General features: G+C 49.1%; 2 protein-coding genes across 3 annotated transcripts; one reads left to right on the forward strand and one right to left on the reverse strand.

Moving 5' to 3' along the window:
- The first annotated feature begins 514 nt into the window (after positions 1–514).
- On the forward strand, positions 515–5,678 carry C1QL4 (complement C1q like 4). Its single transcript, XM_069092504.1, has 2 exons — positions 515–1,737; positions 4,086–5,678. Exons 1-2 carry the CDS (start codon positions 1,204–1,206, stop codon positions 4,263–4,265), a joined length of 714 nt encoding a protein of 237 aa, XP_068948605.1. The 5' UTR covers positions 515–1,203; the 3' UTR covers positions 4,266–5,678.
- A 442-nt stretch (positions 5,679–6,120) lies between these two features.
- On the reverse strand, positions 6,121–16,075 carry TROAP (trophinin associated protein). Of its 2 annotated transcripts, XM_069092615.1 has the most exons (12): positions 15,763–16,070; positions 15,349–15,628; positions 15,068–15,204; positions 10,808–10,887; positions 10,377–10,417; positions 8,863–8,996; positions 8,352–8,471; positions 8,171–8,254; positions 7,271–7,525; positions 6,811–7,174; positions 6,380–6,555; positions 6,121–6,244 (listed from the first exon to the last, which is right to left on the reverse strand). In XM_069092615.1, exons 1-12 carry the CDS (start codon positions 15,904–15,906, stop codon positions 6,212–6,214), a joined length of 1,848 nt encoding a protein of 615 aa, XP_068948716.1. In that variant the 5' UTR covers positions 15,907–16,070; the 3' UTR covers positions 6,121–6,211. The 2 variants fall into 2 exon arrangements, with proteins under 2 accessions (XP_068948716.1, XP_068948717.1); XM_069092616.1 differs by lacking the exon at positions 15,349–15,628 and having other exon boundaries at positions 15,763–16,075.
- Positions 16,076–16,095: the final 20 nt, after the last annotated feature.

The following is a 16,095-nucleotide window of genomic DNA, read 5'->3' on the forward strand; positions in this document are numbered from 1 at the left end:
TCTTTCTGCCTGCTTCATACTCATTTTGTGTCTGTTGCCTTTTTTCAATGCAATTCAACAAGTATATATCGAACACCTGCCCTGTGTTAGCGCAGAGCCAGGCGTTGTTGGGAGAATGTCTTTTATTTCCCTCTTTCATTTTTTTTTTTTTTTTTGCCTCTCCATTGTCTTTTTTCCCTTTTCTCTCTCTCCATCAAGTCTCTCAAGTATCTGCCTCTCTTTCCTGGTGTATCTGTCCATACATGTCTGTATCTCTGTCTTTTTCTTTCATACTACTTCTAGTTTCTGTCCAGGTCCTCTTGGCTACACGTTTGTGTAGCTCCAGCCCTATATTTTAGGGGGCGGCGGAGTATCTGGGCCTCTCCTTAGAGCTGTTTCCTGGGGTAGAGAAGAAGAGGAAAAAGACCGAAGGGGAGGGCCAGTCCTCCGCCCCGCCCCCGCCCTCCCCACTCTCAGCTGCAGGGGTCGCTCCGCCTCCGGCCGCTTATAGCGGCTCCCGCCGCGCTGCTGCTCACACAGCCGGTTCAGCCACCCCAGGAGGGTGGGAGGGAGTAAGAGAGCCAGAAGGAGAAAGAGAGTGAGAAAGAGCAGAGCGGGACCGGGGCCGCTGCCAGGGCTAGGGCCGGAGTGGGGTCAGCACCATCCCAAGGCCAGAGAGCTGAGCCCTATGAAGAGCTCGCATCAGGTTCGTGCCTCCCGAAGCGCAGAGCCCGGGGCGCCCGGCCTGCGGGGAGTAGCCCCGGCCTGGTCCAGGACCGAACCGTCAAGGGATTCGGGAACCCAGGAGTCCGGGATTCGTGAGAAACACATCGTTCGAGGAACCCGTGACCCAGGTATCTGGATCCGTGAGTGTTGAGTAGTCAGGGCGAATTGAGAACGAAGGGTCCCCAGGTCCGTGGGCACCGAGCCGTCGGGGGCTGCCCGGTACCAAGCCCGTTGGCAGCTGCTTTAAGAGACACTTACGGGGTCGGAACCACTGCCGCTGGAACCTGCAGGGGCAAGAGGCCAGACAAAACCGTCGGGTGGGGTAGTTCCGGCACAGGCTCTGATACTGCCCCAGACCCTGTTGCTGTTACTCGAAGAGAATCCAGGGTAGCTGCCGCCGCAACCATTGCGCCCAAGAGCGAGGAGGACCTCTTGGCCCTGGCCGCATCCCGCCTAAGCCGCCGCAAGCGGGTGGTGGGCGCGGCCGTCGGGGTGGCCATGGTGCTGCTGCTACTTGTGGCCATCCCGCTGCTCGTGCACAGCTCCCGCGGGCCCGCGCACTACGAGATGCTTGGCCGCTGCCGCATGGTTTGCGACCCGCACGGACCCCGGGGCCCAGATCCCGACGGGTCACCCGCTTCTGCGCCTCCATTTCCCCCAGGAGCCAAAGGCGAGACTGGCCGCAGGGGCAAAGCTGGACTTCGAGGACCCCCTGGTCCACAGGGCCCGAGAGGACCCCCGGGAGAGCCCGGCAGACAAGGTCCCCCTGGACCCCCAGGCCCAGGCCCCGGAGGCGCAGTGCCTGCTGCCTACTCTCCCCGGATAGCCTTCTATGCTGGGCTGCGTCGGCCTCATGAAGGCTACGAGGTGCTTCGCTTCGACGACGTGGTGACCAACGTAGGCAACGCATACGAGGCGGCCAGTGGCAAGTTCACCTGTCCCATGCCGGGTGTGTACTTCTTTGCCTACCACGTGCTGATGCGCGGCGGCGACGGCACCAGCATGTGGGCAGATCTGATGAAGAACGGGCAGGTGAGGGACCCGACCGCCCAATATCTCTGACCTGACCGCCCCACCCCTATTTCCACCTCCCTAGCTTGAGCTTCTCAGGAGGGACACTTCCAGTCTCCCTTCCTGATACAGCTTCTTTCCTCCCCATTCCCTTGACCCCCCCCCCCCAGATCCCGTCCCCCCATCACGCACTCCAAAGGCTTTGGACTGGGTTCCAGGCAGAATAGCGGGGTCTCCAGCAGGTTAAGTCTCTCTGCCCGATCCTGTACTAGTCTTTCCCTACTTTGGGCCAAGCCCTTTTCCCTCTTCTAGACTCCTTCCACCTCCCCTCTTCTGCCGACCCGAGATCCAACATCCCTCAGGCGGTCCCTGAAGTCTCCAACACTTTACTGTCTTTGCTTATTCAAAATTACCTGGGTTCCCTTCTACTAGCATCTTCTCGGAGTCTCTACAATTACAGCTCCAAGCTCCCGACCCTGCTATCCCCTAGAGTTCCCGCCGACTTCCGTTGGCAGGCAGGTGGGCTGCTTGAGGCTCGCACAAGATTCGGCTCTGATTTTGAAGAAAAAGCCTGTTTGTTTGTTTGTTTGTTTTTCAAAGGCAAACAACTTCACTCCACCATCTTATCACCGCCCCCCTCCCCATATCCTTTTTTTGCCTAAATCGCAGAGGGTAGCGGTCTGCTCCCTTTCTTAATTGCTACTTCCGAGCTTCCCAGAGGCAGCAGCTCAAGGTGGGATAAGAGTGTAGAGTCTAGGAGGTGAAAAAGAAACGAGATTCGGAGGAAGAATAACAGGAATGACGGAGAGAAATATACTGGGCAGAGCCCCACCTTAAGAACCCACCAATCCGGCTGGCTGAGGTTCTGACTCCCTCGTCATCCCTCTGGTTCGGACGCTTCCGAATAGTCCCCAAACACACCTGCACCTGTTGGAACTTGCCCAGATTCGATCGAACCCTGGTATTACGTGATTCACACCAAAGGGGTGAGTCCAAAAGGGCGGAGGAGGTGTGGGAAGGAAGTCCAAATAGGAGCCCTGTGGTCAGTACCTGGTGGCTGCTGCCTTTGGTTTGGGGAAATTGAGCCTAGGTTCCTTTTACCCAGAACACCACGGGGGACAACAGTCAAGATCTAGGAGGTGAGGCGCTAGGGAATGTAGCTAAGGGAGTCCTGAGCTAGAGAGGGTAGGAGAGCTCTACGGTGCGGTCCTAGGAGCAAGTCGCTGAACTCTCGACGCTAAGCTGACTCGGTAGCAATCTGAATGGGAGAGGATTTCACGGTGTTCCTCCTTAAACGCAGGGCCAAGTAAAGGGAGATTGTAGATCTGAAGCAGTAGGGCAGTCGTGCCCCGGGGGGTGACCCCAGGCTATGCCAGCTGGCTCTTGAGTTTGGGGTCCCCAAGTCTGCTTTTCCTGTTCCTGTGTCTTCTTGTCTCTGTCCATGTATACTGCTGTCCCACTGTCTTCATAGTTTTGTGGCTGTGCGTTTCCCTGTCTCAGTGTCTGTCCATGATCTGTCCTGGTGTCCGTATGTCTTTCAGTCCATTCACACCGACTGGCGACTGTTTCTTTGGGTCTCCCTAGGCTTCCAGCCGCTGACAACTGAGGAAAAGTGTGTGTGTGTGTGTGTGTGTGTGTGTGCGCGCGTGCCAGGACTGGGGCGGTGCCCATTCTGTATTCTGGGAGGATGGCTCCCAGGCTGAGGCCCCGGGGACGGTAAATAGTGATTAGAATAATGATGAATAATTAATGCATTAACCAGCCCCTGCGGGACTGGAAAAGAAATGCTGGGCGGGCGTGTAGGAAGGGGAAGGAGTGGTTGACAATCAGATGCTTGAGGTGCGACGGCCAGCGAGGGAAAAGGGGGAGGAAAGGCACTCCTGGGTCTATCTATCTAGACTTTTAACCCTGAAAACAGACTTCAAAATTTCGCGAGATCAGTCAGGTGAAGTATATTCTTCCCTGTCTTGTCCAAGTAGAGAAAGGGCTGGTTAGAGACCTGAAGCCCGAATTTCTAGTTCCCTAGGCCCTCTGCTGAATCAGTTCAAGAGAAAGGGAACTGACCAGTATGATAAGTTGCAGGGAGGGGAGTCAGCTAACCCAGTCAGATACTGCAGTACCCTAGGGACTTACAGGATTCTGGGAAGTGTCCGGCCTGCCCGTCCCCTCTCCCCAGTGTGGTTAGCTTTGGGGAGTAGGAATGGGAGAGAGACAGGGCCTGGGCCTGAGTTTCCAGGGATCCGCAGGAGGAAACCGAGACCCTCCCTCAGGTTGCCAACGGATCAGTCAGCAAACGAAGGGGAGGGTGGGCCAGGTACCAGGAGCCCGGACTTCTGAGGTTGTCCTCGACATCGGTCCCCTTACCCCAGGTTCGGGCCAGTGCCATCGCCCAGGATGCGGATCAGAACTACGACTACGCCAGCAACAGCGTCATCCTGCACTTGGACGTGGGGGACGAGGTGTTCATCAAGCTGGACGGCGGCAAGGTGCATGGTGGGAACACCAACAAGTACAGCACCTTCTCTGGCTTCATCATCTACCCGGACTGAGCCCTCTCCCGACCCCGCCCTCACTGAACCATCAGGGCTGAGCCCTATCCTCAGCCGTTCCATGCCCATATCTTATTCCTTTTGCTTAATTAGACCACCAGGTCACAGTCCCTGCTTCTCTTCCCAACTCCAGACATAAACCAATAGACTGAAAGCTTCTAGGGAACCAGCTAAGCCTCGGGGTGGCAGAGCAGCATAATTTGGGGAGTGATCCTTTTGGAATAGGGGACTGAATGAAGCATTGCAGAACAAAGGTAGGCTCTAGGACCAATGGTGTTAGGTGAGGCACAAATAAAGATCCTGGAGATGGTTTGGCCCTAGGTTGGGAGGGAGGAAAAGGGTTCAGAGCCTGATTTTCCCCATAGAAAGGTAGAACAGGCAGAGGTAGGCAACCGATTAGGCAAGGAGATAGTGACATACAGCTAGTAAACACCAGCTATTGGACACCAGCATCTGGGGGTGGGGTGGGGGATAGGGAAGGGAATACAGAGCTGATCTGGATTCCATGAAGTGTTCCAAAGATATGGCTAGGTCTTGGACTGGGATGCTGGTCTTTTCTCCCCTCTCTACCCACTCCCCCATCTCCAGAAGGTAGAGGCTGGAGATAGCTGCTCTTCAGTCCCTATGCAACTGAATCCAGCCTTGGTCAGTAAACTGAAGGAGCATTTTCTGGCATTTTAAACCCAAATTGTGAAGCCCCATCCCTACCATATCCCACAATTGGACTGAGCCCTAGGATTACAGTTAACTGTTCTCTCTTCTAATAAAATAAGGTTTGGGACATGTATAGCTGTGTGACTTGGGCTGAGAAGGAACAGTGAAAAGAAAGCTACACTGGGGTTCAGGACTCAAAACACCCCTACCACACCTTAAGTCCAAAACGCTTTAGGGAAATGGGCATGGGGTTATGGGATGAAAAAGGATGGAACCTCAGGGGAAATACTGAACCCAGGAAAAACCTAGGTTTCAACATAGGGGTAAGTCTCAGCTTCTAGTAGGTGAGGTAAAGCCTTATGCTGGAGAGAGCTTTCGATTTGGGAGTGAGCAGGCTGTGATGCCATGTTCTTCCTACAGAATAGGAGTTATCAACCTGGGGTCCATAGACTCCCAAAGAGTCCATGAACTTGGATTGGAAAAAAAATTTAAGCATAATTGGTTTCTCTTGTAATTTTGTGTGTTTTATACATCTTAAAAGCATTATTCTGAGATGGGGTCTGTAGGCTTTACTGCCTACAGTAATGATACACAACAAAGCCCAATGATACAAAAAAACCCTTGCTATAGGCTGGTGCCTCTACTTACCCATTTAATGTCAAAGGAAAAGTGACAATAGGGACAGCTAGGTGGTGCAGTGAAAGCTCTGGAGTCAGGAGGACCTGAGTTTAAATCCAGCCCCAGACACATAACACTTACTAGATGTGTGACTTCAGGCAAGTCACTTAATCCCAATCGACCTACCTCCCCCAGCTCCCCAGAAAAACAAAAAAAAAAAAAAAAGAAAAAAAGAAAAGTAACAATAAAGGAGAGGTGTTAGTGGGATGGATGGGGTTTGGGAAGAGGGAGTTTGTCCCCAGGGAGAACACCAACTACATCTGGAAAGGTAGATAATTTAAACATAACCAGATGGAGAGCAGAGACCCTAAAACTGCCTTCAACACACAGGATAGCCATGGGGGGAGAAAAAGAAGTTCTGAGAAGTACAAAGGTCTTATGAGAAGGTTGGTAGTGCCACCCCATGGGCAACTGATACAGTAGCAGCCTAAAGCTGCTTTTACACCTTTATGTCAGAGATAAGGAGTTCCAACCTCAAACTACCCTTTCTTTCTGCCCTAAAAAGAAGAAAAAAAGGCACAACTATACTCATGCAATTTTATTGAAAGATTAAAAAAAAAGATACATGTATAATAAATAAGGAGGAATGAAATGTGGGGAGGTTTGGAGTAGTCCTAGGGAGCTGGAGAAGAGATTGGAACAAAATCCTAAAAAAAAGAAGAGATCTTGTTAGTCTGGATCCTCCTAAACCCTCACAATGCTTGTTTACCGAGTCACCACTGGGCAAAAGGCCTGATAGTAGATAAGTGCACCCCACCTCCCCCATTGTCAGTGAGGTTTACCATGGCCTCCTGCCTCTCCAGCCATGTAGCCACAGGATTCTTACAGATCCTCTGGGGGCCAGGAATGCCTTGTCCTGTATAGAAGGCACACTCATCATCCAGGCAGCCTTCATAGAGGAGTCTAATGGCTTCCAGCCATGCATTTAGTTGCTGGCATAGGGCTAGGACAGCAGGACCTGGGGGCACAGGGTTGAATGAAATAAGCATGGAGAGAAGTAGGAAGAGATCTTTCTGACTATTCAATATGAAGGTAAAGTTGGCCACAAGCAAGATGGCGCATGTTCTGGTATAAGATTTTCCCCGTTCTGTGCCCTGAGTGAAGAGTGGATGAGGCCAAGGTGAGGCAGAGAAAGAGAGGTAGGAGGGACTCCTCCCTCAGCAGAGGAGAGTGCCTTTGCCTACCCCTCTCCCCCTTATATCTGGTTCCTTACCTATAGTGCCCATGGGACCCCTCAGGGAGTCAAGAGAATGGAGAGGAATGCTGCCACAGAGAGGACACTGAAAAAAGGTCAAGTTGGTGGAAGTTGTGGTACACATGCCAACATGAGGTTGCTGCATGAGTTCTTGAATGCCTGGGCCCCCCATGCAGATGGGTTCCCAAACATCAGGGTGCTGCTTAGGCCCTTGGAGGCTGGGAAGTGAAGAACCATGGTCTGAGGCTTCCGTGCTCCAAGGAATCATGGCCAGCTTGGGCTCTATCATTTTAAGGTGAGACATGCCATTCTGGTGGTCATCCTCAACCTTAGCCAGCCCTTCTACCTCTTGTTGTAGCAGCTGCTTCAGGATATTGATGCGCTGTAAATAAGACATACATATGGTCCTGAGACCACTCAGTCCCTGTGACACTCTCCTGGAGGATGTGGCTGCTACTTCTACATCCCTGGGACCCACCTCATATCTGCTCTCCAGGGACATCCTGCTTGATGAAGTTGCTACCCCAACATCTCTGGGGCCCACCTTCGGTCTGCTTAGTTCCAGGGACATCCTATTGGATGGGGTCGCTACCCCTATATCCCTGGGGCCTGCCTCATGTCTTCTCAGTTCCAAGGACATTCTGTTGAGAGGAGTTATGGGGGAGGGTTTTTCAGCCTCCTTCTCCAGACTTGCCCAGCTCTTTCCATACAACTGCTTGACAACAATCTGCTCCTGGGGGAAAGGTACAATTGGGAAGGCAGGTTGATGCAGAAAGAAGCAGTTTAGGATCCTTGCAACATCCAAAACTCACTAGGAAAATGCCAGAGTTCTCTGTCAAAAGGGACCAAGAGGAAGGGAGTGCATTTCTCTGAGGCAAAAATTTCCTAGTAAGCTCTCCCTGAGATTCTATTTGTCCCCAAATATATATATATATATATATATATATATATATATATAAGAAAAGGCAATACGGTTTAGAGGACAGAGAGCAAAACAAGATCCCCAAGATTTGCTTCTCATGAGGAGGAACCAAAAGTTACTTTAGCATGTGAGAAAAGCCAGAAGGGTATCTTTGGAGGAAGCTCAGAGTCTGATAGAGGTTGGACTTTGTATCAGTAACAACTCTCATCCACTGCAGTCTACTGCTACTCACCCTGGGCAAAAGCAGACTCCTCATGACAAAACTATAGAGACAGGCTGATCACACATGACCAAGGAGATGTCAACACCCTGACCCACAAAATCGAGGCAGGAGGAAGATTTAGAACACAGGCAGAGGGGCTGCCAAACCACCCAAGTGCCACTGCTTTGGTCCCCCCTGCTTTCAGGTCTCCATTCTTTCTGGCAGTACCCACACTGCCTCCTGCTGCCTCTTACCCGCTGAATACTGGGAGTTGAAGGAGGGGTGGCCTGAGGAGTCTTGGAGAAGACAGCCAAATGACGTACCACAGAATAGGAGGTCTGTGGAAAAATCAGAAAGGGGCTAGAACTTGTTAGGCTAGAAAATTCACATTCAAGTGACTTCTTTCCTTAACCCTAACCCCATGTCTGTACAAACCAGAGTTGGTGGACGGGTGACAGGCACACGATTGGCCAGTCCAAAGGGTGACGTATGGCCTGCCTGGCCAGGAGTGAACTGAATGAGAGGAGAAGAGGTCCAAGGGAAGCTAGGGCTCTCCTATGAGAGAAGAAGATGAAGAAAAACGGGACAGAAACCACCAATTTACCTTGTTGATACCTTATATTACTCTGAAGGGAGACAGGCTCCCTTCAGAGTATATGAATAAATGAATTTCTGCTAACTTAACCACTGGAGAGAGGCTACAAGGTTGGGACAGAGAGAGTCTGTTTCATTTTAGGAAGGCCTGGGTCTGTTCTGTTTTAGACGTAGGCCTCTGAACCATGTGATACCCTTCTGTATATACTGATACTACCCTACCCATCTGCTCTTATCCTCAGTGCTACCTGCTACTGGGGAAATCTCCCAAAAGCTGGAACTTTCTTTCTCTCCCATTCCCAAATGCCCTTGACCTCCACTCTCTAAGGTCCTCCCTGGACTCCAATCTCACCATGGGGAGAGGGGCTTCATATGTTTCTTTCAATGGCACCTGCTGAGCAAGACTGTGGGTTTCCAGTCTATCTTGGGAACTGTTCAGCACTTTGGAGGAGGCAGGGATGGTTGACTCTCCTGGGGATCGGTGAGCTATGTAAAGAATGACACTCCCTGAGCTCAAATCCAGCCTCAGGCACTTGACAGTTACTAGCTGTGTGACCTTGGGCAAATCACTTAACCCCCATTGCCTTGCTTCCCCCCTCCAAAAAAAAAAAATGACACTCATTCAAACATTAATAATATGCAATGTGCTGTGCTAGATACCATGGAGGTAAAAGCAAATAAAACAAGAAAGGTTAGACTATGCACACAAATGAGAATGAGAAGTCTAATAGAGGGGCATAAAGTCCTATGAGGCCAGATAAAGGGAGAAATCACTGGACAATCAGGTGACTTCATAGACCTGGTTCAATTTGAGCGGAATCTGGAAGGATGAAAGATGAAGGAGATATTAGCGGAGGGCAATTAGGCATAGGGAACAGCATGGTCAGAGGATTAACTGATTCAACAAATATTCACTGAGCACCAATATGGGCTCATCCCTGTGAGCTGAAAATGTTGATTTAACCAGCAGAACATAAGCCTCTTGAGAGCAGGGATGATTTTTTCATTTTGTCTTTCTATCCCCTTACCCCTACTGCCCCCTTGCCCTAGGGGCCTAGCCCAATGCTTTGCACAAAGTAAGTACTTAATAAATGCTAATCAGATTGGAACTGTTATTTAATATATACCTATGTTAAGGCTATGAGGTAACTAGGTGGCCAAAGAGATAGAGTGCCAGTCCTGAAGTCAGAAAGACTCATCTTCCTGAGTTCAAATCTGGCCTCAGACACGTACTATATCTGTGTGACCCTGGGCAAATCACTTACCCCTGTTTGCCTTAGTTTCCACATCTGTAAAATGAGCTGGAGAAGGAAATGGCAAACCACTCTAGTATTTTTGCCAAGAAATCCCCAAATGGGATCAGGAAGAGCAGTATATGACTAACGAGCAACACGTTAAGACTATGTACTAGAATCAGTATTGGCAAGTTTTCAGAAGCAGCTTGCTAAATTGGGTACACATATCCTCCTGAGGGATGGGGAGGTGAGCGGTAGTGAGTATCACACCAACTTGGTGACCAGGTACGAAACTTTCAAGAGGTGGCCAGGTGGTGCAGTGAGTGAGAGCTCCGGCCCCAGAGTCAGGAGACCTGGAATCGAATCCGGGCTCAGATACTTAGCACCATACCCAGAAATAACTGGCCGTGTAACCTTGAGCAAGTTACTTAGCCCCAACTGCTTTAAAAAAAAAAAAAAAAGAAAGAAACTTTCAGATGGCACATATGGAAAGCTGCACTTGGGGGCAGAAAGAATGTTAGCTAGAACGAGGCATCCCTATGATCATGTAATATCTAGTTTATACCTCCTGGCTCTAAGCTTTGATAATCCAATTCTACCCCTGTAATTAGTTATCTCATTTTCACCTCACCTGGTAGCCAGAGCTGTCCTGAATCACTGCCCATCTGGGTCCTGAAGTCAGAGGGAACAGGAGTGTTGAATTATGCTCTGTCACTCAGGACTATCCCCCTGTGAAGTACAACTACTGACATCGTCCAAGGCACCTCCAGGGTCACTCGGAATACATTAGCCAGACTCAGATAAGATCCTGGGTTACGAGTGACCCTGCTCTGGAAAGTCAGGAAGAGTCTGAGGAAGCAGACACTATGATGGAAGCTCGCTACACTGTACGCGATTCTTTATTTCCCCTTTCTCCCAAATCCTTCTGAGTATTTGAGTGTTAGTGCCACGGGCAGCCCCATAATGTTGGCTCATTCCTTTTCAGTGAGGTACAATACTATCCCATCATGCCCCTGTGCGTATTATGGAACAAGCCCCTCTGAGCCCAGACCCACTCCTTACTGGCTGATGGCATTTCTTTCTGTTGACTCTTGATTGCTACTGAAGAATGGGGATCTGGTATGACGTCCTGGGGTCTGGACCTAAAACAGGGGTAAGAGTAAGGGTTAGGGTTAAGAGTGCAATCTACCATCTGCCTCTAAATCTCATCTCAAACTCCATTCCAACTCTTTACACCCATTCAGTACAACAATCTAACATTTACAAAGTCTTTATTATCTGCAAAGTATGCGGGATACAATGGAAAACTGAAAAAAGGCCTTGACCTTGAGGGTAGATTTGGAGGTAAGTTGAGAGGAAGGTTGTATGGCAGAGATAATACAGGCCTTGACTAAAAGCTTTTTTTTTTAATGTATTTTTTTGGGGGGGAGCGTGGAAGGCAAGGCAATTGGGGTTAAGTGACTTGCCCAAGGTCGCACAGCTAGTAAGTGTATCAAGTGTGTGAGGCTGGATTTGAACTCAGGTCCTTCTGACTCCAGGGCCGGTGCTCTATCCACTGCACCACCTGGCTGTCCCTGAAGCCTTCTTCTTTTTTTTTAAAAATGCTTTATTAACTTCTGATTTACATCATTCATTTCCGTCAGATTTTGAGTTACAAATTTTCTCCCCGTTTTTCCCCCACCAATCCCCCCAAAACAGCAGTCCCACAGGATATCCCCACCTCCAATCTGCTCTCTCCCATATTTTCTCCCATATCCGTTTCGACTTTTCCAGTGGATCTCTATGCCTCAGTGCCTGTATATCTTATTTCTTAATTACATATAAGATGGTATTAATAATAGTATACATACACACACATATTTGAATATGTGATTTTAAAACTTTCAATTCCAGATTCATTCCCTTCCCCCCCTGCCACCCACCCCACTGGGGAGACAAGCAGTTCAGTATAGGTTGTACATGTGCGGCTAATGCAAAACAATAACATAGTAGATATATTGTAAAAGACTGACTATATTTCCCTCCCTCCTATCCCACCTCCCACTTGTTCTATTCTCTACTTTGATCCTGTTCCTTTTCAAAAGTGGGTGCTTCCAACTTCCCTCCCTTCCATCATCCCCCCTCTCATCACCTTCCCCCCAATTCTCCTGGAGGGTGAGATCCCCTATTTAGTGTGTATTTCCCTCCCTCCTCAAGCCAGATTCAATAGGAATAAGGTTGACCCATTCCCTTTTGCCTTCCTATTCTTCCCCTCCATTGTAACCATTTTCCCTTGCCTCTTCTGTATGAGATAGTTTGCCCCAATCTGTCTCTCCCCATCTCCTCTCATTATATTCCTCTCACCTCTTAATTTCATCTTTTAAGTATCATCCCTTCCTGTTAAATTGGTCCCGTGCCCTCTATCTATGTATACCTGTAAACGTATATACACACATTCACATATGTATTCATATGCCCGCATACCCTCATATAAAGACATATATATATATATATATTTCTAATCCCTTCAACTACTGAGAAAAGTTTCATAAGTTACAATTATTGTTTTTCCATGTAGGAATGTTAATAGTTCAACTTTGATAAGTTCTTTATGATTTCTTTTCCCTGTTTACCTTCTCATGCTTCTCTTGCTTCTTGTATCTGAATGTCAAATTTTCTATTCAACTCTGGTTTTTTCATCAAGAATGCTTGAAAGTCCTGTATTCCACTGAATGACCATATTTTCCCCTGAAACATGATACTCAGTTTTGCTGGGTAGGTGACTCTTGGTTTTAATCCCAGCTCCCTTGACCTCCAGAATATCACATTCCAAGCCCTTCAATCCCTCAGTGTAGAAGCTGCCAGATCCTGGGTTATCCTGATTGGGTTTCCACAATATTCAAATTGTTACTTCCTGGCTGCTTGTAATATTCTCTCCTTAATCTGGGAATTCTGAAACCTGGCTATAATATTCCTAGGAGTTTTCTTTTTGGGATCTTTTTCAGGAGGAGATCGGTGGATTCTTTCAACCTCTATTTTGCCCTCTTGTTCTAAAACATCAGGGCAGTTTTCTTTGAGAACTTCCTGGAGGATGATTTCTAGGTTCTTACTTTGGTCATGGCTTTCAGGTAGTCCAATAATTTTTAAATTATCTCTCCCGGATCTATTTTCCAGGTCAGTGGTTTTTCCCATGATATATTTCACATTGCCTTCTATTCTTTCATTTGTTTGGATCTGTTTAACAGCATCTTGATTTCTCATAAAGTCATTAGCTTCCATTTGCTCCAATCTAATTCTGAAGCAATGATTCTCCTCATTGAGCTTTTGAGATTCTTTTTCCATCTGGCAAATTCGACTTTTTAAGGCATTCTTCTCCTCATTGCCTTTTTGAGCCTCCTTTGCCATTTGAGTCAGTCTGTTTTTTAAGGTATTATTTTCTTCAGTCAGGCTGTTGACTCTCATTTCATAATTTTCTTGCATTGTTCTCATTTCTCTTCCCAATTTTTCCTCCACTTCTCTTATCTGCTTCTTAAGGTCCTCTATGGCCTGTAACCAGCTCGTATTTTCCTTTGAAGCTTTTGGTGCAGGAGTTCTGACTTCATTGTTTTCCTCCTGTTCCATGCCTTGCTCCTTCTTATCCCCAAAATAGGAGTGTAATGTTGGAATCTTCTGTCTGCTTTGTTTCCTTTGCCTGCTCATTTTGCCACTCAATTATTTGACTTTTGGGCTTTTTGCCACAGTAGGACTCTGCCACCAGACAGGGGAGTTTTTGTCCTAAACGCTGGGGTTTTCTCAGCTGCCAGAGGTATTAGATGGGTGCCCTCTCTGAGGTCTCCACACACTCTGGCAAGCTGGACACACACCCCAGGACCTCCACCCTAGACTGCAATCCAGATCCAAGCAGGTTAAAGCAAGAGCGATGACCCCTCAGACTGGTGCTTGGTCCCCCTACGCTCTGCAGGCCAGGAGATGAAGCCGCATGGCGCTGGCTGGCTGTGCCGGAGTCTCAGCAGTTTCTCGCCCAGGGGGTAAAAGCTGTACACTCCCACTTACTGGATCCCAAAGTCCAGACTGCACTGGCCTCTCACCTTGTCCTTTGCATCTATGTATTGACAAATCTGGAAATGGCCACAGCTGCTGCTGAGCTGGAGTCCCTCTGGCTGGCGGCTGGTCAGGCCCGCCCTGGGGCTAAAGCCTCAGGGCGTGGGGCTGGGCTTGGCTTCCAGAGCGCTGCTCTGGCCGATTCCTGCCGTCCTGCCGGGCTGTCCTCAGTAGGAGGTTAGCTTCTCTGTGTCATTTTGTGGGTTCTGCAGCTCCAAAGTTTGTTTAGAGTCCCCTTTTTACATGGATTGGGGAGGGTGGAAGCTGGAGCCATGGGAAGGTCGTGCTTCTACTCCACCATCTTGGCTCCGCCCCCCCTGAAGCCTTCTAAAATGCACCCAGGAGGAAGATATTGCATGCAAAGGATGGACTGTGGGTACAGCGCTTTTTACCACTATCCCCTCTCTAGATGAACTGCATCTCCTTGAGACCTAGCTGGCCCCCATGACTACAAAGCCAGAAATAACCCTAGTTCATCCTTTTTACTTCCTCTTCCATTCCTAGGATTCTAGTACAGTCCCTTAAACATAGAAGAGGTTTAATACAGGTACTGTTATTGAGTGCCTATTAAAGCTCCAGAATAGGGCTTCTTAATTTGGGATCCATGATCTACCAACAGGTTCATGGATAGAGTTGAGGGGGTCCATGAACTTGGGTGGGGAAGAAAATTACCCTTTTATTTCAATAGAACTGGTTTCTTTTACAATCTTATGTATTTTATTTCAGACATTTTAAATCATTCTAAGAAAGGATGACCAGGGTTTCACCAGACTTCTAAAGGGATCTGTGACACAGAAAAAAGACTAAGAACTTCTGCTTTGGGGGCAGCTAGGTGGTGAAGTGAATAGAGCACCAGCCCTGGAGTCAGGAGGACCTGAGTTCAAATCCTACCCTAGACACTTAATACTTATAAGCTGTGTGACCTTGGGCAAGTCATTTAACTCCAACTGCCTTGCCTTCCCTCCTCAAAAAAAAAAGAACTTCTGCTTTGGAGTCTGAGACTAGATGCCCTGCAGCGACTAGAATTGTAGGAATTCCTTGAACTTACAGATGTTGGGGAATGTCTGATCTGGCCCTGTTTCAGCCATGAAAATCCAGAAAACTGGACAGAATCCATATATACTCAGAGGTCTTAGGGACCCCAGAGAGAGGCTTCATAGCCTGGGAACAGAACCAACTGCTGTTAACATAAAGCTAGAGATCTTTTTTTCTATTCAGATATCCCTCATTCCCTCTACTCACCTGTACCCCACAGAGGATACCTTTTTGGTTTTGTCTTCCTGGGATCAGCACTCTTTGGGCCAGACCAGGTCGGCAGCTTTGACCACTGCTAGTCACCTCCACACTTGACAGCATAGTAGCCAAATCTCTAGGGTCCACTGAAGGAAGAAAGGTGATAGAAAAGAGTGACAATGGGTGAAAGGTAGAGGGGAGAAAATGCCCTGCCTCTAGGTGGGCCTAGTCCCCCGCTACCCTCATGGGGATGCCCAAGAACGGAACCCAAAGCACCTCCAGGCACTTACTCAGTCTTGTCCCTCTCCCAGTCGACCTCGCTGTGGCCATTTCATTTCTGTCTAAGCCGTGGTCAACAGTCAAGGGAGCTGTATTTCTAGACCTGAAGGCAGTACCGGGCCTATGTGGAGGATTCACATTTTGCCCCACAGAGCCAGGACTGATTTCCTCCAATGGGGCCCGGGGTCGAACGTTTCCCTTCAGGCCCATAGCCTGCTGTTTCAGTTTGTGCCTAGGGCTGGCCAGGTCTTTCTGGGGAAGCTGGGCACCAAACGTCTTCTGCATCATCCCCTGGGGGCAAGGAGAGAACAGAAATGTGGGGTTCCGTGTGAACGCTGGGAAGAAGTTGTAAGCTCCCTGCGCCTCCATTCTTCCCTTTCCCACCTCCCCACCCCCCGCAGGGGGCCAGCCTGGCTCATGCTCACCTCTGGATCCCGATTCTCCTGGCCGGAAGCTTGGTACCCCCCACCAGAGAGAAGCAGGCATTTCCGGGCCAACACGGGAATCCTGCTGGGGGTGGAAAAGGCAGTTTGCAGGTTGGCATCCATCAAGTCCCCACTGGTGGTCATGATGACCACTCCCGGTGTAGGGAATGACCGAGGTCACAGCCTTCTTCTCCCCCTTCCCCTCCTCCACAGCGCACAGTCCAGGAGCAGGGCCACTGCTCCGCACTAGGGCCACACTCTCAGCCCCTTCCAGCCCAGCGGCTAACTAGAGCAAGCACTTTTTCAGTTTGTAAAATACTCATTCAAAGCTTC

This window comes from Petaurus breviceps, unplaced genomic scaffold (genome assembly GCF_028583685.1).
Source record: "Petaurus breviceps papuanus isolate PSGF00001 unplaced genomic scaffold, PetGlider_PUasm1.0 191, whole genome shotgun sequence".
In the NCBI taxonomy this organism is placed as follows: domain Eukaryota; kingdom Metazoa; phylum Chordata; class Mammalia; order Diprotodontia; family Petauridae; genus Petaurus; species Petaurus breviceps.